General features: G+C 44.2%; 1 protein-coding gene across 3 annotated transcripts; it reads left to right on the forward strand.

Moving 5' to 3' along the window:
* The first annotated feature begins 393 nt into the window (after positions 1-393).
* On the forward strand, positions 394-22,150 carry LOC147017339 (uncharacterized). Of its 3 annotated transcripts, XM_085846916.1 has the most exons (5): positions 396-568; positions 9,155-9,258; positions 10,719-11,045; positions 12,787-12,903; positions 18,586-22,150. In XM_085846916.1, exons 2-5 carry the CDS (start codon positions 9,200-9,202, stop codon positions 21,008-21,010), a joined length of 2,928 nt encoding a protein of 975 aa, XP_085703042.1. In that variant the 5' UTR covers positions 396-568; positions 9,155-9,199; the 3' UTR covers positions 21,011-22,150. The 3 variants fall into 3 exon arrangements, with proteins under 3 accessions (XP_085703043.1, XP_085703044.1, XP_085703042.1); XM_085846917.1 differs by lacking the exon at positions 12,787-12,903 and having other exon boundaries at positions 394-568; XM_085846918.1 differs by lacking the exon at positions 10,719-11,045 and having other exon boundaries at positions 394-568.
* The last annotated feature ends 503 nt before the right edge of the window (positions 22,151-22,653 follow it).

Below are 22,653 nucleotides of genomic sequence, written 5' to 3' on the forward strand. Positions count from 1 at the left end.
TTCTCGGCACTTTGGACATACGGACACACTCGGATGAGCACTCGATACACTTAAAAAAAAAAACAAAAAAAAAAAACACCGTGCACACAATAATTACCAAGGAGATGGAGTCAATATGGCGCGCGGGAGAGAGCAGGAAGAAAACAATAATACATATGTAAGGCGCGCGCTGATTGATTGAGAGGAGACGCGTTTAGAAACGTGCTCTGATTGGCTGCCAGCGACGTCAACACCGATTGGTTGAGAGGGGATACGCTCAGAGACGCGCTCTGATTGGCCGCCAGCGACGTCAACACCGATTGGTTGAGAGGATATACGCTCAGAGACGCGCTCTGATTGGCCGCCAGCGACGTCAACACCGATTGGTTGAGAGGAGATACGCTCAGAGACGCGTTCTGATTGGCCGCCAGCGACGTCAACACCGATTGGTTGAGAGGAGATACGCTCAGAGACGCGCTCTGATTGGCCGCCAGCGACGTCAACACCGATTGGTTGAGAGGAGATACGCTCAGAGACGCGCTCTGATTGGCCGCCAGACATGTCAACACTCGCGGTTACAGGCGACGCGGTGAGTTTAAATTTGTATTGATGGATTAAAGACTCGCTCGATGGATTAAAAATAAATATTTTTTGGGGGGGTAATTCCATCCGTGTCCACGACCGACATATTTATTTATTGATTTAATGTTTACAACATCCCCACGTCCCATTTTGAGGTACGGTTGGGGGGGGGGGCGGAGCTGTGCCATCGATGAGGACTTCCATCCTTGTTTTAAATCAATATTCCACCCATTCCTTTCTCTCCCAGTTCTTCCTCCAAGCTTGACGACACCAACGGTGTTTTCAGTTAGCAAGCAGCTTGCTAGCGCTTGCTAAGCTAGCCGTTCCTTAGCGCTTTTGAAAAAAAAAAGAGTGATTGCTTGAGTGCTTAAGCCACTTGGCGAGCGGTCTCCAAGAAACTTGCGAACTGAACACACACCCGAGACCCCGTTCCCACCCGAGACCCACGATTTCTCATTTGCTGTGATGCATTCGTACATTTCTTCGTTCACCCCCAATTGTCCTTTACTTTTCTCTTCCATGAGCCGCCATACCTGGGGAGAAAAAACAAAAACCAAAACAATTCACTTAAAGGAGCACCTGAAACACACCTGCCTTGCTTTACGGATTGTTTCATGAAAAGCAAGTGCTCTGTTCACTTAATGCTCAGGGTGATGAGTTTGGGATCTGAGGATCCTGAGTTGAAATCCCACTCGGCTGTTGAATTAATATCAGGTGGGGTTGACTCTGCCTGTCATCCTTCCGAGGTCGGCAAAATGAGTACCAGCATGCTGGTATACTGTGTCGGAGTGGCGACCCATCCAGGATTGTGCCCGATAGCCAAGGAGACTGCTGCGACAGCACCAACACGCTACACTACACAGAGTATGGTCCCAGTGGATGGATGGAAGTGCTCGGTCTATGGTGGTGGTGCTGGAGGATGTAAAACTGCACCTTTGCAGAGGTCAGTATTCATGAAGTTACCCAAGTGACATACCATACCACTACTTCTACTTCTTGAAAAAGGCCCCAATTATTCCTATATTGTTGCGAGGTCAGCCGGGGAGCATTTTTAGTCCTAAGTCTTTCACAAACTGGTTGGCCAAGCCTGACGTTCGACTGAAGGTTCAGAAACTTGTGATTTATTTCACGGTGTCGGTGAAAAAGCCCGTCTGTTCTTCGTGAGAACACCATGCGATGTTGAACGACCAGTGCTGGCCCAAGGTTCCTCAAGCTTAACGTCCCTCTGATGGACGGCGCACACATTTGATGCCACCCACTCACGACATGCGAAGCACCAGGGTGAGAGTTTGCATCTGGGTCGAGATTCCAATCCAGGCCAGACAGGTCAGATGCAAGTCGAAGCTATAATCCTGATGATGCAGTGCCCCCAGTTTCCAGTGAGTTGGCATCATTTGTCCAACATCGAAAAGATGACAGGCTAAATCAACCCACCTGGTGTTGTTTTAATGGCACGACAGGGGCTCCAACTCAAACCTCAAGATCTATAAACCAGCCACCTTTAACTGCTAAACCAACACCAGGCTTTACTAAATCCCCCAAGCAACAATGCTTGCTATATCGGTTGAATATGATGTTCCAGTTTGTTTTCCCATTGATGAAGTCATCCAAAATGTTACACTTTTTGTGCCAGTACACCCACTCCCTTTCGGGGGTGACAGGAAGGGTCATGTTGTTATCCTCTTTGGGATATATATATATATATATATATATATATATATATATATATATATATATATATATATATATATATATATATATATATATATATATATATATATATATATATATCGATGACTGTAGATATAGTCTCGGGTCCGTTCTTCTGTGGTGGACACAACAAGCACTGAATGCCTCAAGAATGTTGTGATTCCTCAAAATTTATTTCAGTTCAGTGTTAAACAGTAGTAGCGACTGTTTAAAAATGTTATCAAATGGGTTTGTGGTTTATGACATTTTCGAACTTCTGGTAGGCCTCTTCTTCTTCCTCGTTTTTGATCCCCGCGAAACGTCACGATAAGCAATTGATGCACGTGCACACGGCATGTCCAAGGAGGAAAACCCTCTTTGGGAGAGGGGGTATTATTAGTATTGATGTTGTTTTGTAATAACATTAATATTATGCTGTTATCATTCGTGTTATGAGTTTTATTTATCGGAGTAGCTTTGGAAAAATGCCATAATTAGCTACCTTAACACGTATATACACCTTAACGCAGACTTCACCCAAGGCGGAACACCTCCTTGGGAAGGGGGGCAAATGAAGTCGCTACAATCTCCACCTTGTGGTCCATCGTCTTTCTGTCAAGTTTGGTTGAGATTGGATAAGTAACGACCAAATGTGTTGCAGTCAAAAAAACCGTCAGACAGACAGACTGACAACCATAAAATGGCGTATTTTAGTTTTGATAAAGTTCCTCCTTATGTCTTTCATGATGAAAAAGAGAAGAAATCTTGAATGGCCTAAGTAATAACCGAACTCTCGATAAAACGTATTTCTCTTATCACTTTCAAAGCACTATGACGAGGCGACACTTGGATGGGACAGTTGTGCCTTCAATAAATATGGTGCACAAACAACTGGACAATGGAGACATTTTCGAGTGCAAAGTTTATCTTGAGAGAGCCATTTAAGGAATTAAATGAGCCTGGTGTTGGCTCAGTGGTTGGGTGGCGGCTTGGGATCCTAGGCCTAGGGTCCTGAGTGGGTCCTGAGTTCAAGCCCCGTCGGCCGCCTAATTAATACACAAGGGGGGGGGGGTTGACTCAGCCTGTCATCCTTCCGAAGTCGGCGAAATGAGTACCAGTTCCAGTGTGTGTACCGGTGGAGGGGCACTGCATCAGCGACACAGTCGTGCTTCAAGAAATGATGGCTACCCCGGAAGCTAAACTGCCATACGACCACCACCACCAAGGAATTGAATAAACAAGGCGCTTTTCCCAAATATTCTTTGGAAACACCATCGCACCAGTTCCCTCCTTTCAAGCCCTCCCCCGCCTCTCAAAACGCACCATCCCGATGTGCACGCCCACTACCACGATTTCCCAACCACCATCATTCAATTCCAACGCGAGCTGCAGCTGTGAAGCCAGGTCGTGCCATTCCTGCCTAACTCGTCCACTCCAGTCCTACCCTTCCCCTACCCCCCCCCCTTCCCCATTGTAACTTCTCTTCCCCTTCTTCTGACAGGTATATTGGAATCCCCGCGGCCACGATAAGGTGAGGCAGGGCGTTGTGGCGCAGAATGGCTGGCCCGTGATTCATCACTCGAGTACAGGAGCTTTCCGCGTGCTGAACAGCCAGCTTGATATATCATGGTTTCTCTTTGATTCCCCTTTTGGAAGCTACCGCAGCGCTTCCTAATCACGAGAGTTAAATTGGTCTCTCGTCCGGATCACCCATCACCCCCCCTACTCCCCTAATCTCTCATCCCCCAAGGCCCCCCCCCCCTCACGTTTCTCGTTTTCGCCTCCCCCTCTCTTTTCTGTGAATGGAAGGAACCCAACATGATCACGTCTCATTTAATGATGTTCAATCCTCCAGTGCTCCAAGTGCAGTACGTAATATGTATATGATGAGCAACATTTGAGCGATTCCAAAAATTATTGTTGTTCTGATGGGGGGGGGGGGTAAGCCCAAGAGTGGAGGGACAACGTGAACACATCAACTCCCCATTTAGTTTGTGTGTTCCCATAGGGACAGCCTCGTCGCCGAGGGAAACTTAACAACGACGTGTGTCCGTCACCAAGACTGAGTTCCTCCTCCCGCTGTGACGCAACGTGTTCCACTCGTTCCCAATCCAATCCGAACAGTCTGCGTATGCATTTAATGTAAACCTGATACCTTTACCCTCTTTACCTGGTTCACCTTTTCAGGGAGATGTGCTATCTGTTTTCCTTTTGTTACCTACACCACTGAAGATGAAGGAGGTTATGTTTTCACCCCTTTCTGTCTGTCTGTCTGTCTGTGTGCAGGATATCTCAAAAAGTTGTGGACGGATTCGGATGAAATTTTGTGCACAGGTTCGGTGTGTGACAAAGAAGAATTGATTCAATTTTGGTGAAGATCCGGATGCGGATCTGATAATTTTTTAAGTGATTCTTCACCTTTGAGAGATACAGTAGTGCTAAACCGATATATAGCACGATGTCTCAAAAAGTTGTGGACGGATTCGGACGAAACTTGGTGGACAGGTTGGATGTGTGGTAAGGACGAATTACTTCGATTTTGGTGAGGATCCGAATCCGGATATACTGGATACGAGAATTATTTCATTTTCAAAGTGATTCTTCACCATTGAGAGATGGAGCCAAAAACGATATAGTCCTGGAGCATGATATTTCAAAAATGTAATGGGCCCGATATGCTCTCGTGGATCAGGCATTACGTGGCAGAGGTTTGCGCTCTACCGAGTGCCCTTCTCGTTTTTGTATACAACATTTCCGCTCATGAAAAAGTGAGGAGGTAGAGGGTAAAAAGGCAAAGCACTGAGAGTGGGGCAACAGGTACATGAAACAACAGGGGGGAGGGAGAGAGAGAGAGAGAGAGAGAGAGAGAGAGAGAGAGAGAGAGAGAGAGAGAGAGAGAGAGAGAGAGAGAGAGAGAGAGAGAGAGAGAGAGAGAGAGAGAGAGAGAGAGAGAGAGAGACACACAGCAACATGTAAGGAAGAAGGTTGAGTTCCAAGAAGGGTGGATGACACGGAGGGGACTGTGGGATTGAACAGGCTCAAGAAGGTGGTTCCAGGTTTAAGAGGCTTAAAGGGAGTGGGAGAAAAGAAGTACAAACCAGTGGAGGTGTGCAATGAGCCTGGATTTTGGGAGTGCATCCAGGAGGGGGTTTGTGGAAGAACGTGTGCATCCTGGAGGAGCGAGGGAGGGTCAGATGGCCCAGAGACCAGAGAGAACCTCAGATGCTGAGAAAACAGAGAGGTCACCGACCTGTTTGTAATCTGACAGCTACAGGCCTTGTGTTTTGGACTTCTCATGTAAAATACTAAGAGACCCTGAGAACCACAGACCCTTACACCCTTAAGTTCCTTGACTTCCTTTTGACCCCTGAGACATCTTACATCCTTCAAGCATGTTAGACAGTTTGGATCCTTGACCATTTAGAGCTTTAGACTACTTAGACCTTTTTTGCATGATTGAGATTTGACCCTTTCATCCTGAGATGCTACAAAATCCGAGAGAGACAGACAGACAGACAGACAGACAGACCGAGACGAGACGTGACGCCAGTGCACAAGCCCAGAAGGAATGTTAGTACTCCATTGAGCTATGGACAAAGGTCTTGTAGGCCATCAGTAGTTCTGAGTTTTCAAGGAATGTCTTGGAATGACAGGGAAATCCAGTCTGCAGCTCTCTTTAAAGGCCAGCTTTGCTGAAGAGGTCGTGGCTGATGATGAAGCCTAGAAGTTAATGAGGTTCAAAATCCTCCAATGGCTATCCATGGGAATAAATGCAGTGTGTGGGTTCATTTGATGATCCTTGTGAAGGATGAGATTGAGATTATACAGGATTGAAAGACAAGTTCCATTTATCAGATGAGAGTATGGTTATTTCCAGATCAACAGAGTGTGATGCAGTTGCTACCTGTTTATCTGTGGGATTGGGGTACTGTAATGTATAAGTTGGCACAAGCTGCAAAATGAAAGAGAGGGCTCAAGACGAGATCATCGGAGAAGTTTGGTTTGTATACAGTTCAAAGTCAAGGCTCGTGGAAGAGCTAGAAAACAACTGATCACGACACAACAGAACAAAATGAAGAGTAAAAAGAGAAGGGGGGGGGGAGACACACCAACAGCAGGGATGAGGAACAAAATAGAGGGAGATTTGGACAAATATGGGACATGGAGAAGAGTGAGGAGTAGGGGAGGATGATGGATGCAGAAGCAAACTCTCAGGAAGGAAAAGGAGGGAGGGAGGGGGAAACAGGGGGAGAAAACATCATGGTTTTGGATTGGGGGTGGGGAGAATGAGATTTAATAGAATGTGGCCTTGGTTTCCATTGTGTCAAGCTAAGTGAGGTGTGGGGGCACGGGCACGCCATCCCAGAGGAGAGAGTAGTACTTGTAGGTGTACTATGAAGACCTTGTAGGTGGATAAGAGTTCAGGTGATCCAAGGACGGACTTTGCACAACGGAGGATGTTCGGTCGGTGACTGGCTTTGGTGACCTGGACAGTGGTGGCAGCCATGTCTGCCACCACTGTTGAGTGGACATGAAAGATCCCACCATGTCTTTCATGAAGAGTCGACGATTTATACCCGGCACCCCGAGCAGATTACAAATTCGTGCATCCTCCGGTGAAAGATCTGCCCCGGCCAGGTGATTCGTCAAGGACTTCGGACAAAAATACTCCTCAGTCGATCCCACAAGGAGGTGGGAATAATTGAGACTGATGATAAAGGATACTATGCAAATGGCCAATGGTGCGTGTGCAGGTAAACTGTATATGATATGGTATCTGCAAGCATATCTTTTTATAATTGTTCCCCACCCCTCCGACAAGGTCGTAGACAGGAGACTGAAAATGAGGACCCACCGACCGACCCGACCATCTGTCCATGTGCTTTTGTGGACGCGATATTTTAAAAACCGTTGAACATTTAGTTTCCATATGACACAGATCCATTTATCATACCACCTAAAAGGTGGGGAAGATAGAGAATCAGCTACTTGTTTGATATTAGGTTATCTATTTAGTACGTATGCCCTAATTTGTGTGTGTGTGTGTGTGCGCGTGTGTGTGTGTGTGGGGGAGGGGGGGGTGAAATTGAGACTTAAAATGAAGAACATGTGGAGAATGGAGGATGATATGAAATGGAAAGGAAGGTAGGGAGATGTGGGAGGAGTTGGGAGAGGAGGTAAAAGGGAAAAGAAGTTTGTGATGGAATTGGAGTCCGGGGAGGAAAAAGAGCACAACACAATGGCGGCAGGGGCAAACATTCCTTCCATATTTGCGTACGTAATAAATAAATGCCCCTGTTGGAACAAAAAAAACAACAGAGAAGAGATCCCTTCACGTTAGTCGAAAAAGTACATCTACAAATTACGTACACAAAATGATGTAATTTTGAACACCCTCCCTCACCTCCCCAAACTTACTCCAGCTTCTTTCCCTTCTCTCCCCCTTCTCACCTTCTTTATCTCCAATGTCCTCTCCATTTTCTCAATTTTCATTTGAGACACCGAGACGAACTATATCCGCCTTAGTTCACCATTTACATCTCCAGAAACACTTCACGGGGACACGAGGTTCTCATGGGGCACGTGCATTACTCTCGATACCATACAGGACTCCAATTCATTCACATCTCATATTAAACCATAAATGTTAATCCGCACAAACCGTTTAAATGCTCACTTATGTATTATTATGTAAACAAAATAAAATTAATTATCAAATCGAGGAAAGCCCCTTCCATCCTGAACTTTGTGTGTCACTCACAGTACCTCATTGTTTAATTTCTCTTTTTTTTATTACAGACGAGCAGAGTACCCGCCCTATTGGTTGGCCAAGTTTACGCATTACCTGCTGAAAAAGTATAGTCTGTGTTTTGTAAGAAGATTATTGATGTTTGTGTGGTGTACGCCTAAAAGGTTCTAGATGCATGGTCGAAAGGTCTAATAAGGGTATGTTCCAATAGTAGTATAGTGAGGGTCTAAGGGGTTGAAAGGGTCGAATCCCTCAAGCATGTAGAAACGGTCTAAAAACGTCGAAGTGGTCTAATTGGTCAAGGGTTCAAGCAGTCTACCATGTCTGAAGGGTGTAAGGGGTCTAATTGGTATTAAGGTCTCAGGGGTATAACGAGAGGAAAGGAAATAAAGAGGTGTAAAGGGTCTGTGGAGTCTAAACACGCTTGGTGTTTGGCTTAATGGTTAGGGTGGTGGGCTTTGGATCCTAGGATCCTGAGTTCACATCCCACTCGGCTGTTGAATTAATACCAGTTGGGATTGACTCTGCCTGTCACCCTTCCGAGGTCGGAAAAACGAGTGCCAGCTTGCTGGTACCCTGTGTCGTAGTGGCGACCCGTCCAGGATTGTGTCCAATGGCCAAGGAGACTGCTTCGGCAGCACCAATGCTCTGTCCGGAGGATGGTCCGAATGGATGGATGGATTTAAATCAGTTGGCTGGCCTGACCGCTTTGATACGGTTCATCGGGATTGAGACCGAGCAACCAGGACAATTCCGGCGATGACAACAATATTCTGATTCTGATGTACCAAACTCTGTTAGTGTCGGTGCTGCCGAAGCAGTTTATTGGCAAGGATTATACTGGGTGATTTGCCATTGCCTTCCCAGCAGTAGTTAGGGCAGGAATTTGAAATTTGTTCCTGGTATCGGCAATAACTCACGAAGGACACCATGGGATCTTGAACATCCACCAACTAATTCTGGCAGACAGGATGCCCAGTTTAACGTCCACCATCAGAGAGAAGGCACACACGTTGATGAATCACCCTGCATGTGAAACACCAGGATAACAGTTTCTAGCTGGGTCAGGATTCAAACCCAGACGAGACAGCTTAGGGGCAAGTGTGCGTACCTCTAGGCTATCCTGTGAGCCCAGTCTCTCCCTTTCATGTTTAGGTAGACGGCTATCGGAATGCCAACATCACCTGCTTCTGACCTTCCATGGCTGGATCCCCTCTGCCACCCCAGCCAGACACAGACTGTGGGAGCACACCATCTCGGTAAGAGTCTGATTAAAATGTATCTATCTGTTGCTGCTTATTATATGTTTTCTGCACCAACAGAACTTGTAATGTAACCATTCGATCTGAAACTATAAATGCTGAATTGAAATATTAACTCCTATACAAATGTCGTGGATCCATAACTTTGTGAATGTTGTTGGGAAGTCGTACTGGCATTTCAAAATGCAAATTGACCGAAATCATGTCCGTTTTCAATTTGGAACAGATTTCTGAGTTGGAATGGTGATTCCTCCCTCACAATGTGAGGAATTCAACAAGGCTTTACTCACACCAAGTTTCTCAGTTCACTGATGACATTGTTACTTACTAGTGCGGGCCCGTCGGTGCGTGCCAGTATGTGCAGCTTCGTTCCTTCGCTCTCGTAAACGATGACTGGATTGGGGCATTTTTTCAATTAGATCGGACCAACCATATCATAACTGGCCATAACTTGGGAAACACCTGGGAAACATACTCAGGTCCCCAGCGTCAATTGTGATGTCATATCAAACGAAGAAGAATTGTGACGCCCCCTCTCTCTCGCCCCCTCCTCTCTATCCCCTAGTCTCGCCCCTCCTCTCTCCCCCCCCTCCTGTCTCGCCCCCCTCCTCTCTCGTCCCCTCCTGAATTGTGACGCCCCTCTCTCTCGCCCCCCCCTCTCGAATTGTGACGCCCCTCTCTCTGTAAATGTATTCACAAACGTCTACCAAGCACAACAATTAATTCAAACCTTGGGAAAAAAAGAGCTTTCAAACCCTTGGGAAACAGCTGTTTCCCTTGGGAAAATTCAAACCTTGGGATTAACTAATAATTTGAACAATTAATTTAAACCTTGGGAAACGGATGAAGAACGATATCAAACCTTGAAAAGGCACGTACTCAGGTCCCCAGCATCGATTGTGACGTCATACCAAACGAAGAAGAATTGTGACGTCAATCGTGCAAAAATAATAATAATAATAAATAAACATTGTGACGTCATTCGTGACATCATAGCACCATGTCTTGTCATTGGTTGACAGATAAATGGCCGTAACTTGGGAACCGCTTATCCGATTAATATCAAACCTTGAAAAGGCACATTCGCAGGTCCCCAGCAATATTCCTGGCAAGTTTCAATCAGATCGGGCTGTCAATCATGCAAAAAAAAAAAATATATTAATTGTGACGTCATTCGTGATGTCATAGCACCGTGTCTTGTCATTGGTTGACAGATAAATGGCCGTAACTTGGGAACCGCTTATCCGATTAATATCAAACCTTGAAAAGGCACATTCGCAGGTCCCCAGCAATATTCCTGGCAAGTTTCAATCAGATCGGACTGGCGGTCGTTGAGAAATAGCGGTCGCATACAGACACACATACAGACAGACAGACACACACACAGATTGCTGGAATTATAGATAGATTACAATAACAATGTTTCAAAAAGTAGCCAATTGCCTTTTCTTCCTCAGCTCCCACAACATCGCCCGTCCAAACCTCTCCTCCATCTTTACCTCTGCTCCAGCCTTACCTCCTCCCTGGGGAACAGCTCCTTCCATTTACCGTAGCTGTTCGAGCCAATCTGCTTCCCAAAGCCCTCGCACCCATCGCTTCTCTGGTAGTTCCACCTCACCAGGACCTCGATCAGCTCGTCTGCCTAACTCTGTTGCATCAGCAGGCACGCATCCTACCCGCCCTTCATCTCACACAAGTCTCGCAGAAGTCGGGGATGGTTCTGGAAGTTCTAAAGTTGCATCTCCAGCACGTTGGTCAGGCAGGACGGGACCTGGAAAGGCTAGGTAAGTGAGGACCGTTGAGAAAACACATGAGCACTTAAAGATTCGCAAATAGCTGATTACGATTGGGATGATTCATATTCAAAAAGAAAGCACAACTGCCTAGCAAGGCAAGGCTCAGGTCTAACGTTTCGATCACACTTTGATCTTCATCCAGTCTATGCAACGATTGTGCGCCAGGTGTTAAATACCCTCCATGTTTGCAGTCACATGATACATTGCATCCCTGCCTCCCCCCCACACCGTTCTCGGGACACGATGCCTGCACAGTGCCGGATGAAGACCACTGAGAGGTTGAAATGTAAGACCAATTTGGCCTTGCCTTGCTGGACAGCTCACATGGCACTTTTAAAATGACGTAATCCACCCCAGATTGTACGGTGTGTGTGTGCTTGTGCACTGAAACCCCTAGTGAAGAAGTCCATTGGGGTGTCCTAGACATATTTCATGCCTGCCAGATCAGGGTTGTAGAATGCAACGAATAAAAAAAACTTTTAAAAAACCCGAAAACACTTGTAAGCGTACCTGCGAGAAAGAGGTGTGCCTTTCCACAATAAAACTGTTGGATAAGTTCCTGATCAACGCATCCAGAGTTGATATCTTGCAGTCCGTATTGCAAAAACTCTCGACGATATGGGCCCGTGAAAGGCCGAAGGTTCATAGACGGGCGCGTTCTATGCAAACCTTCGTGCTTCTTAACACCAATGGCAAGGACATATCTGGGACATGTCGATGTACAGGGTAAGTTCAAAATGATATTTACTATTAATCATGTTTGGTAGGAGTGGTGGTGCTGGGTTTGGGGGTGTGAGTGGGAGCTGTATGGGCTATGCGTGTCGTTACAAGTCGATATTTTTTGTTTGGTTCCAGGGCTGCAAGAGAAATTATACTCGATTTTTGCATCTATTGGTGAAAGGAGAAGTGAAAGGATAAGCATGTTGTAATCACAGCTGCCATTAACTACTTCTATTAACAGGAAATTTTAGGAACCTGACTCCTATCATCCACGGATATTTCTCGTGCGTCCGATTTACATTGAGGAGCAGAACAAGTATGGTTAACCATTTTGAAATTACCACTCTTTCATCGAAATGCTGAAAATTATGGTTAAAAGATGATTTCAATCACAGATTTTGCGCAAGCAATGGCAGGTTAAAAGTACCCGGCGAGCAGAACAGAATCACTGAAAATGCACACTGATTGCACGAAAGGCCTCATTTAGCATTCACACGCCATTTTGAAAGTCAAGTTTTGACAATGTTTTCATTTTTTAAATTGAGGACATAAATTAAACAGGGTGATTTGTCAATGTGTGTGCCATCCCTCAGATGGACGTCCCCCCTGCTGGCATTAGTTGGTGGACCTTTAAGATTCCACGGTGTCCCTCGTGAAGAGTAGGCGAGCTATCGCTGGCACCATGAACAAATTACAAATTCCTGCCGACTTCCTGTGTCGGAGTGGCGACCTGTCCAGGATTGTAACTCGAGCTGTATAAACTGTTTCGACAGAATCGACGCTCTGTATAGACTATGGAGCATGTAACATGATGCTAAGATGACAAAACTTAAACAGGAAACCACAATCAGGTGTGAGCCACGTCATTGCTGTAATATCTTTTGTATGACTCGGACAATCTGTTGTCAATTTATGCAAGTTGGCTGAAGAAGACTCCTTCTGCACTCGTGTGCATTGCTTCCAACCTTTCCCTACAAATAGAATATTTCATGCTTCTTTCGTTGTGCAGTCCACAAGCACGTGGAAAGGGAAGTGCTTGCATACAGAGAAGTGAGCCTGGGAAGGAAGACACCTTGAAGATGCTTTATGACCGACTTCGGCAGCTGGAAGTCCTTGCTGACAGCAGGTGAGTGAGTTACAATGACGTGAGCATTAAACAAGCATAGATTACGATTTGAAATGGAAAATGGACTAGATAGATCATGTGAATGAGCTTGAGAATAGAGAGCTCGTTTAAGGTTAAACATGATTGCTCAATGTTGCCCGAGTGTCAGTATGGAAGGAATAATAATAAAATGGCAGCACATTCGTGATAATGCTCTTTCTTTATCAGCTCGATGAGTGAAGTCTGGAGATTAAAAAGGCAAAGAAGGCTTTAAGGAAGAAGTCCATCTCCATTAGGTCTATAATTTTTGCGTTCTAGAATGACAAGGACAAGGACGAATCATGAGAAATGGGATATTGACAATATAATTTTAGGAAAAGTGATGGATTGTTCTGCTTAGCATTCACATGAGTCCATTTTGCCCATGATGCTGGGATCCCAAGCTCATATCCATCTATCCATTTGGACCATACTCTGTGCAGAGCGTTTGTTGTGCTGCCTAAGCAGTCTCCTTGGCTATTGGACACAATCCAGGACGGGTCGCCACTTACACAGGATACCAGCAAGCTGGCACTCATTTTGCCGACCTCAGAAGGATGACAGGCAGTCAACCCCACCTGGTATTAATTCAACAGCCGAATGGGATTTAGAACTCAGGATGCTCAGATCTGAAGCCCACCACCCGAACCATTAAGCAAACACCAGGCATAAGCTCATATCATATACGCCATCTTAATTTCTTCATGTTTCTCATGATCATTGAAATTGATGTTTAAATGCATTGAAGATTTGCAAGTACATTGGTTGGTGGGGTCTCGTCTGTGATTCTGTCTGCCTGTGTGTACGTCAATCGCCTATAGGTCACAATTTTAAACCGATCTTCATGAAACTTCACCAAACAGTAGTTAGTCATCAGTAAGAAGCCTATTGATTTTGAGGTCATCGATTTTCATTCGATTGACTCAAAATTTGAAGACGATTTCAATATCAGGTCACTGAATTCAACCACCAATTATTTGAGGTCAACTTCAGCCAAAAGGTCAGAATAGGCCAAAGGGTCAACAACTTCGGTGGAATTTCTAAAATCCTCAATTTTCATCCGATTGACTTGTAATTTGAAGAGGATTTGCAGATCAGGTCAGCAGATTCAACCACCAATTATTTTTATGGTCAAATTTGTTTTGGGGATTTTGCAAGTATCGTGCTCTGCACGACGTCTTTCTTGTTTGTTCGGTAGTCGATCCAGTCGAAAAAAAAAAAATTTTAATTTTTGAAATTTGTTCTACCTTTATCAGTTTTTCTGTCGATATGTTTGTTGGGTAGTCGATCCAGTCGAAAAAAAAAGTTTTTGTTGAAAAAATTTTATTTGAAATTTGTTCCACCCTTATTATCAGTTTTTCCATTGATATGTTTGTCTGTCTGTCTGTCCTGCTATTCGGTCCAGTGCTCCGTTAATACAATGGCGATTTCGATGAAACTTGGTTGGTAGGTTCATACCATGACCTAGTTGTGTGCAAATGAGAACCGTTGCTATGGACACCACCGTTGCCGAGTGACGGGACTTTGAAATTTTTGAAAAATCATTAAAAAAATTATTTTTTCGAAAATCAAAAATCGGGCCACAAGCGACTGTGGGCAGTACATTCAGCCATATTGTCAAAAATTTCCAGCCGGATCCTATGAAAACTGTCGGAGAAGATAGACTTTGAATGAACCCTGGTCGAAAACAATAAAAAAACGAAGTTCGTTATAGCTCAGAGACTATGAGTCAGATATACATGAAACTGGTATGGTAGGTTCATGGTATGTCCTAGTTATGCGTGAGAAAGAACCGTTGCTACGGACCCCTCTGTTGCCTAGCAATGGCCGAAAAACCTCTAAATGTGGGGGTATTTTAATGAAAAAACAATCTGCAGCATGAACCCTTGAAGCTGGAATCATGAATTTTCTTGTGCTTAATCCTTAGGTCATTCCCCATCGAACGGGCCTATCGCCTCAGGTTCTATTGGGTAGGTGACTACCCATGTCCGCCTACCGGCTTGTCTGTCTGTCCTTCTGTTCGGTCCAGTGCTCCGTTAATACAATGGCGATTTCGATAAAACTTGGTTGGTAGGTTCATACCCTGACCTAGTTGTCTGCAAATGAGAACCGTTGCTATGGACACCACCGTTGCCTAGCGACGGGACTTTGAAATTTTTGAAAAATCATAAAAAAATTATTTTTCCGAAAATCAAAAATCGGGCCACGAGCGACTGTGGGCAGTACATTCAGCCATATTGTTAAAAATTTACAGCCGTATCCTATGAAAACTGTCGGAGAAGATAGACTTTGAATGAACCCTGGTCGAAAACAATAAAAAAACGAAGTTCGTTATATCTCAGAGACTGAGTCAGATATACATGAAACTGGTATGGTAGGTTCATGGTATGTCCTAGTTATGCGTGAGAAAGAACCGTTGCTATGGACCCCTCCGTTGCCTAGCAATGGCCGAAAAACCTCTAAATGTGGGGGTATTTTAACGAAAAAACATTCTGCAGCATTAACCCTTGCAGCTGGAATCATTAATTTTCTTGTGCTTAATCCTCAGGTCATTCCCCATCGAATGGGCCCATCACGTCAGGTTCTATTGGGTAGGCGACTACCCATGTCCGCCTACCGGCTTGTTTGTCTGTCTGTGAGCAGGATATCTCAAAAGTTCTGGATTGATTTGGACAAAAGTGTGAACAGGCTTGGTGTATGACAAGGACGAATTGATTAGATTTTGGTGAAGATCACGATCTGGATCGGAGAATGTTTTAAGTGATTCTTCACCACCAAGAGATGGGGCCAAAAATTATATATAGCATGATATCTCAAAAAGTTGTGGATGAGTGATGACAAAACTCTTAGATTTTGGTTTTGGTCCAGATCCAGATCCGGCCCATCAGTGGGCTACAAAACGTCAACTTTTCAGCCTGGCGGAGGTACGCGCTCTGCCGAGTGCCGTTCTAGTTCGTATTGACGTGCATCGGAGGTTGTGGGTGTGTATTTGGGGGTCAGGTGTGCGTAAACGAGTGTTGCATCAAAGTGTGCTTCATCACATCACAAAGTAGCCTTGAAAGGCCACAAGCAAGGTCGCAAGCCCTTATCTCCCCCCTTTTAATGATCCTTATCTCCCAATAATTTTCATCTTCCTCACTTCCCTTTATTGCTTATTTTCATCTCCATTATACCTGCATCTGTCATTATTAAACCTCCCCCTCTTGCAAGAGGAAGGCTTATGGCTGCTGGTGTCCCCAATTTTTAATGATACCACACACTTTGATAGACCCTTCTGAGTACTAAACCACCATTTAGAATTGTTTTTTTTTTCTTCCTGCACTCTCAACATTCCAAATTTCCAAACTGTATCAATTTTCGAGCTGCATCTCGGAGCCGGCTGGAACTTTTGGAATTAAATTTTGCACCAACAATATGAATAGTAAGTATGCAGGGTTGACTGAATTTTTTTGACCTTTACCTCCTACTCCTCCGGGTTGGAGGTCAAGGTCTTACACCCCTCGGAGTATTAAACCACCATTTAGGTTTTTCTCCCTTTTTTTCTGTCATTGTCTGAGGACTTTTGCATCAACAATGGGAATGCTGTACAACTTGTGTGGGGTCGAGATTTTAAAAAAAACAAAAACATTGACCTTGACCTAATTAAGGTCATGACCCATTAAAGACATTTTAACATTTTTTTTCTCTAACTCGACTAAAGTTTTCTGATCGGAACAAAATTTCCCTTTCTAGACAGCTTAAGGAAAGTCGCGTTTATGCTTAATTTATATCATACCCCTCTAAGGTCAAGGTCAAATGATGGTCTGAAAAGATAGTGTTTTTTTTGTCATTGTTCAATTTTGCCAATTTCAAAAACTGATTGGCCTTCCAAGATGTTCTTGCAACAAAATAGCATACCTGAACTGATGTTGTGCACCTGCTATTTGATTTGTGCTTGACCTCCTCTTTCAGAATGTGACCAAATTAACAAACAAGGACAAATGTATCCACGAGCAGCGTCGGAAAGATTTTTCGGCTTAAAAAAAAAAAAAAAAAAGTAATTTTTAAAAAAAAAAAAACAACAACTTCCGATATTTCGTCACATGCCTTGATTAAGCCAATAGCAAAACGCGTCATAATGTACTTACGTATTTACGAAATTACAATACGATAAATGGAATAATCTTTAATAGTAACATGAACTTTTCGAAACTTTAAAGCAAATGTCCGAATATATTTAAAAGTTCATGATAGACGCTCTCAAAAGGTACCGTCTATGTGAGGATGTGTACATGTGCTCAGTATTTAAGGAGATCCGGATCTTGTACATACAAGAGCCGAGTCCGAGAAGAGGAAGAAGAGGAAGAAGAGGAAGAAGAGGAAGAAGAGGAAGAAGAGGAAGAAGAGGAAGAAGAGGAAGAAGAGGAAGAAGAGGAAGAAGAGGAACAACGCTTTTTTGATCATGGGCTGAATAATTTTCCTCCGATTTTCATGATGTTGAGTTTAATGGTGAGATCGTGTATGGGGGCACCTTTTCTTAAATTACACTCTATCCAGAAATGTTGAAGGTCAAGGTCATATGGTCATCCAAATAAAATATGGGCATCATTGGATCACGGGCCAAAGCTAAGGCCACGGATAAGCCTCCCTGGGCAATCAGGGGAGGCTTACCCTTGGCAATCGCTTCGTGATTGCAGATATCAAGTGCACAGTTTGTAGTTTTAAGTTGTGGTTGAATGTTTTAGATTTGTCACATGTCTTGAATCATGGCTCTGTTGGACTCGTGCCCAGAGGGTGAGGAATTGCTTGTCTATACATTTATTTTGTACTGTGCCTGTTAATTGTATATACTGTATAAAAATAATTTGCTGAAAACTATACAATGTTTTGTAAAAGTAATTTGCTGAAAACTCCGCCAGGCTGAACAGTTTACGTTTTACATCCCACTAATCGGGCAGATCTGCTGACCTGAATCAAATCTAAATCGGCTTGTTCTTGTCATCTAACCAACTAATCCACATCATTTTGTCATAGTCCATCCACAACTTTTTGAGATATGTGATTTGTAGTTTTTGGCGCAATTTCTCAATGGTGAAGAATCACTTAAAAGTGAAAACATTCTCGTATCTTCACCAAAATCTAATCATTTCATCGGTCTCACACCAAACTTCATATTAATCCATCCACAACTTTTTGAGATATCCTGTTCACAGACAAACAAACAGATAGGGGTGAAAAGATAACCTCTGTTCACCTTCAGTGGTGGAGATGAAAAGGAAATGAAAGTTAGAGGCAGTAAATATAGATAGGTTCAACTGCTTGTGGCATCTGGGCTCAGTCCACACATTCAGTATGCAGAGCTCAACAGTGGGGGGCTTGCGGACCATGCATGAGACAGTATGTATGTTACAAAATGTTAATCTTACATGTCCCACCTTTTAAGAAATCTGCAGTGCAACAACCTTTGTGGTCCTTTAAAGTATCCAAAATAATGAAGACATCCTTTTTAACCTGTAGCTGTAAGCAGAGTATAAATAAGCCTGTTGTTCTTTATAAATCTCCTTTTTGACATCTGGGTTCATTACCAATCTGCATTTTTTCAACCAGATAAATTTGAAAGGTAATTCAGGCACCTGACAAGTTTTCATGACATAACAAAAAACTGTTAATGAAATGTCTTCACAGAGCACGGGAGGCAGCTGGTCTACGTGCCAAGTTGAATGAGCTGCGACATGGTTGGCTAGAAGAGGAAGGTTACCGCCTCAAGACCCAGCATTCCCTGAGTGCAGCCCAAAGTGAGATTCACCATTTGCGTAGTATGTTGTATGCACAGCGGTGTCACCAATATCCCCAACGTTCCAGCTCCTGTCTCCAGCAGGCAGTCACATCTCCCAGAAACCGTGAAGGCACAAGTAGGCGTAGGAGCTCAAACACAGGAAGCAGTACAAGCCAAGATGAAAGGAAAGGAGAGAAATTCAGTAAAAAAGACGAGTTGCAAGAGGGACTGAAAGAAAAGGAAAAGACAACAATCATGAAGGAGAAGGCAAGAGGAGAGAATGAAGCACAGAGCACCATTTGCAGTGAAAAAAAAGGATTCAAAACACAAGATCCGCAAAGCAAAGCTAAAATAGAGAAGAACTATGTGGAACAAGACTGGAGAGAGGTCAAAGGGTGTGCTCCAGGAGGAAAAGCTTGGTCCACTAACGTGCTAACAAATAGCCAGACAATGTCCCTGACGACAGTGGCAGTAACGGGTCAAGGGTTTGCTGATAATGTAAATTCACAAGCAGCAGGAACCTGTGTGGACAGCCAACGCAGGCTTGCAGAATCACTCGTCGAAAATAAGGCTGGAGCCAGCCCATTATGGAGTAGACAAACCACAAATATGATGTCCGCTCGGCTGCGCAATGCAAAGAGAATAAGGCCTGTGACCAGAAAGGCCGCTGCAGCCATGGCAGCTCTTCGTTATGGAACCCCTTCTCCATTCCTTGGAAGTGGCCGAGACTGGGGATGGCCTTGGGAACAAGGAAGTGCAAAAAGTGATTTCATGGAAGCCACTCACCCACGGTGCCGGGATCTTGGAACACAGACCGAGGACATACCGGGTCAATATTGGGGAGTTGTAGCACCTTGGTCTTCTTTAAAAGCTGCACCCACCACCCAGGACAAGACTGGTAATGCAAACTTCATTGGTATTTCCAGTGTCAGCTGTGAACTCAACCCCAGCTCCAGCCCTAGTCCCAGCACCAGCACCAGCACCAGCTTATTGACTGGCCCTGTTTGCCACTGCAGTCTCATGAGATTGTCCAGACAAACTGAGAAGAATGTATTGAGCCAGAGATCTATGGAAGACCTCAGCCTTGGCCATTTGTATCCCACTACAGCAACGATTGTCCCAGCCTCACCAACAACCTCTGAGTCATTGTGCAACAGTGAAAGCTATGATTTAGAAATACAAGGCAAGTTGATAAACCAGTCAGGTGACTGCACCACTGATTCCATCTCAATTATTTCAAGCGACTCATTCACAACTTGCAAACAGGATAGTTTGCTGACACAGTCTTTTGACCTGACCACTCTTCCAGAGCCAATTGTGGAGCAGTGTGTGGATTTCCAGCTGCCTGGTGAGACTTTGCCGAGTGAACCAGAGTGCCTCAGAAAGAGTGATGATGACAATCATGCCTTGAAGCGGAATCCAGAGGAATTGTTGAAGAATGAAGAACACTGCAGATCTAATCAAAGCATCATCTCAGATCTTCTGGGAAACCAAGATACAGATCAAACTTCCTCTCTTCGTATGGAAGATGTACATGAAATTTCAGAATCTGTGCTGGATACCAATCCTCCAGAACTACAACCAGATCATATTCAGGACACACCTGGGAACACGTTTGTGCCTGATCGAATAAAGCGAGTTCAAAGCTTTCATCCAGTTCCACAACCCTCTACTCAAGCCCACTCACAAAAGGTATCTGCTGAACCACAAACCTCAGTCTCGTCTTCAACAGTAGATCTTGTTTCGACTCCAGCCACAAATTTATCTTTGTCACAAACCCAAATCCTCTCCCTGGTTCAGACCCCATCTTCATCTTCATGTCCTGTCTCAGATTTTGAAGTTTCAACCCCAACCTTACACCCAAACCACAATGCATCCAAATCAGTGGATTCAGAATCAACATATCTTCCCAGTTTGGACTCATCCCAGTCCTCAGGATTTGTCCCAACACAAAATCACAGCCACACCTGTTTTCAAATTCCTGACATTTCACAAGTGGAACAGCTACTCTCAAGACCAGCACCTTCATGTTCCCCAAGTTCTGAAACCATGGATCAGGGAATGATGGTCCCTGTCGGCGCATGTGCCGGTTCTTCAGAAACACGACACACCCGTTCCTCCTTCTGGGTTGAATGGCTGGCGCTGGTGCTTCCTGCGCTACCTAGCGTGGCTTGGCTAGCCCTACGACACCACGGCAGCTCACCCGAGCCACTGTACAACTTTGGGACATTGCTACGTGGTTGTTGTGCGCTGGGTTTGCATAGATTGAGAGAAGCAGGGGATAGAGAGGAAACAGAGCTCTCTGGAGAGCAAAATGAGAGCACAGAAGAGTGAGCTTGTCACAGAAGCGAGACAGTAAACAGAATTGCAATTGGTGGACACAAAGAGAAGACAAATGAGAGTGTGAAAAGGGGAGAGGAAATGAAACCGAAGGCGAGGAACATGGTGGAGCAGATACAAGGAGTGATGATGGTGAAGAACGATATATATTTTTTATATATATATATATATATATAAATAAAGAACAAGGTGTGATAGAAAATGGGGATTTGAGCGAGTGTGAAACAGCATCTTTAGGTTGATTGATTTTTGGTCACATGATGTGATTATACCAAGCAAACCTCCCACAGGGTAGCAGGTGGAAGATGCCATCCAACAGTTCAGGAATGACATCACCATAAATCTTGTAGTTACAATGAATAGCAGCAAAATGTCTCCTTTGAAGAGTGACATTTTGCATCGTACAAGACAATTGCCCTTTGACCTGAAGCTGGCAAACCTTTGCTCTTTTTAACACCAATTCTGCATGATATTTTTCCAGTTCATCCACACTGGCCGTTGCAATTCCACCTGTATCTGCAGCGTAAACACGAGGGGACTAGCTGACCATTCACTATAATATTTTCACTAGATAGTTTTATTTTTATCTTTGCTGACAAATAATATATTTATCTCAGAAAATTCGAGAACTATTTAACCACACAGAAGTTTATGAAATGCTTTGAATTTGGAAGACATACCATGCATTGATTAAAGATATGTCCCTGTTATACTGACAACAATGCGGGTGTAGTCTGTAGTGTAAAGAGGTTCATATAGGATGCGAGATCAGAAACACTTTCGGCCTGAAAGTTATGCTTCAGCTCTGAGTGAATACTTTGCTTCATGTTCTCATGATGTGGAAGCAAGTTGTACATTTATTTTGAAAGCAGATTCAAAATGAATGATACTTGTTTTGATCAATTAGCTGCCAAAGACTTGTTGATGCAGATCAATTTTGGTGTCGTCGTCTCAACCAACAGCTCAGATCAATTTGAATATTTGAATGCTATTGCACTGTACCGATTATCACTTTTTGTTCTATCTTCCCACCTTGCAGTTACAAATGCATACCTTCCCAACATGTTCACAGCCAAGCATCTTGGATTTTCGTGCTGCACGTTGTGTCTGATATTACAGAAACACTGAAACCAAGGTCTCCACCCTTATTGATGTCATCTCTGGCACATCATCGAGTATCAAAACTTGATCATCGAGGGCGCATTAACGCAGACCAGAAGGGAGTTCCTTTTGCATGTCCGTCCATCAAACCAAAAAAAAAACACATGGTGTACTCGAACGGCACTTGGTAGAGCACATACCTCTGCCAGGCTGAACAGTTTACGTTTTGTATCCCACTCATTGGCCGGATCTGGATCCGGACCTCCAAAATCTAATCGGCTTGTTCTTGTCACCTAACCAATTCATCCACCAAGTTTGGTCCGCATCAGCACACAACTTTTTGAGATACAGTATTATGCGAAAATCATTTTTGGCCCCATCTCTCAATGGTGAAGAATCACTTTAAAATTATTGTATTCGGATCTTCATCAAAATCCAATCAATTACTCCAAGTCACACACCCAACCTGTCCACCAAATTTCATTCGAATCCATCCACAACTGTTTGAGATATTCCGTTCACAGACAAGAACAGAC

Source organism: Eptatretus burgeri, chromosome 11 (genome assembly GCF_056783735.1).
Source record: "Eptatretus burgeri isolate ZD-2024b chromosome 11, Ebu_testis_v1, whole genome shotgun sequence".
NCBI classification, from domain to species: domain Eukaryota; kingdom Metazoa; phylum Chordata; class Myxini; order Myxiniformes; family Myxinidae; genus Eptatretus; species Eptatretus burgeri.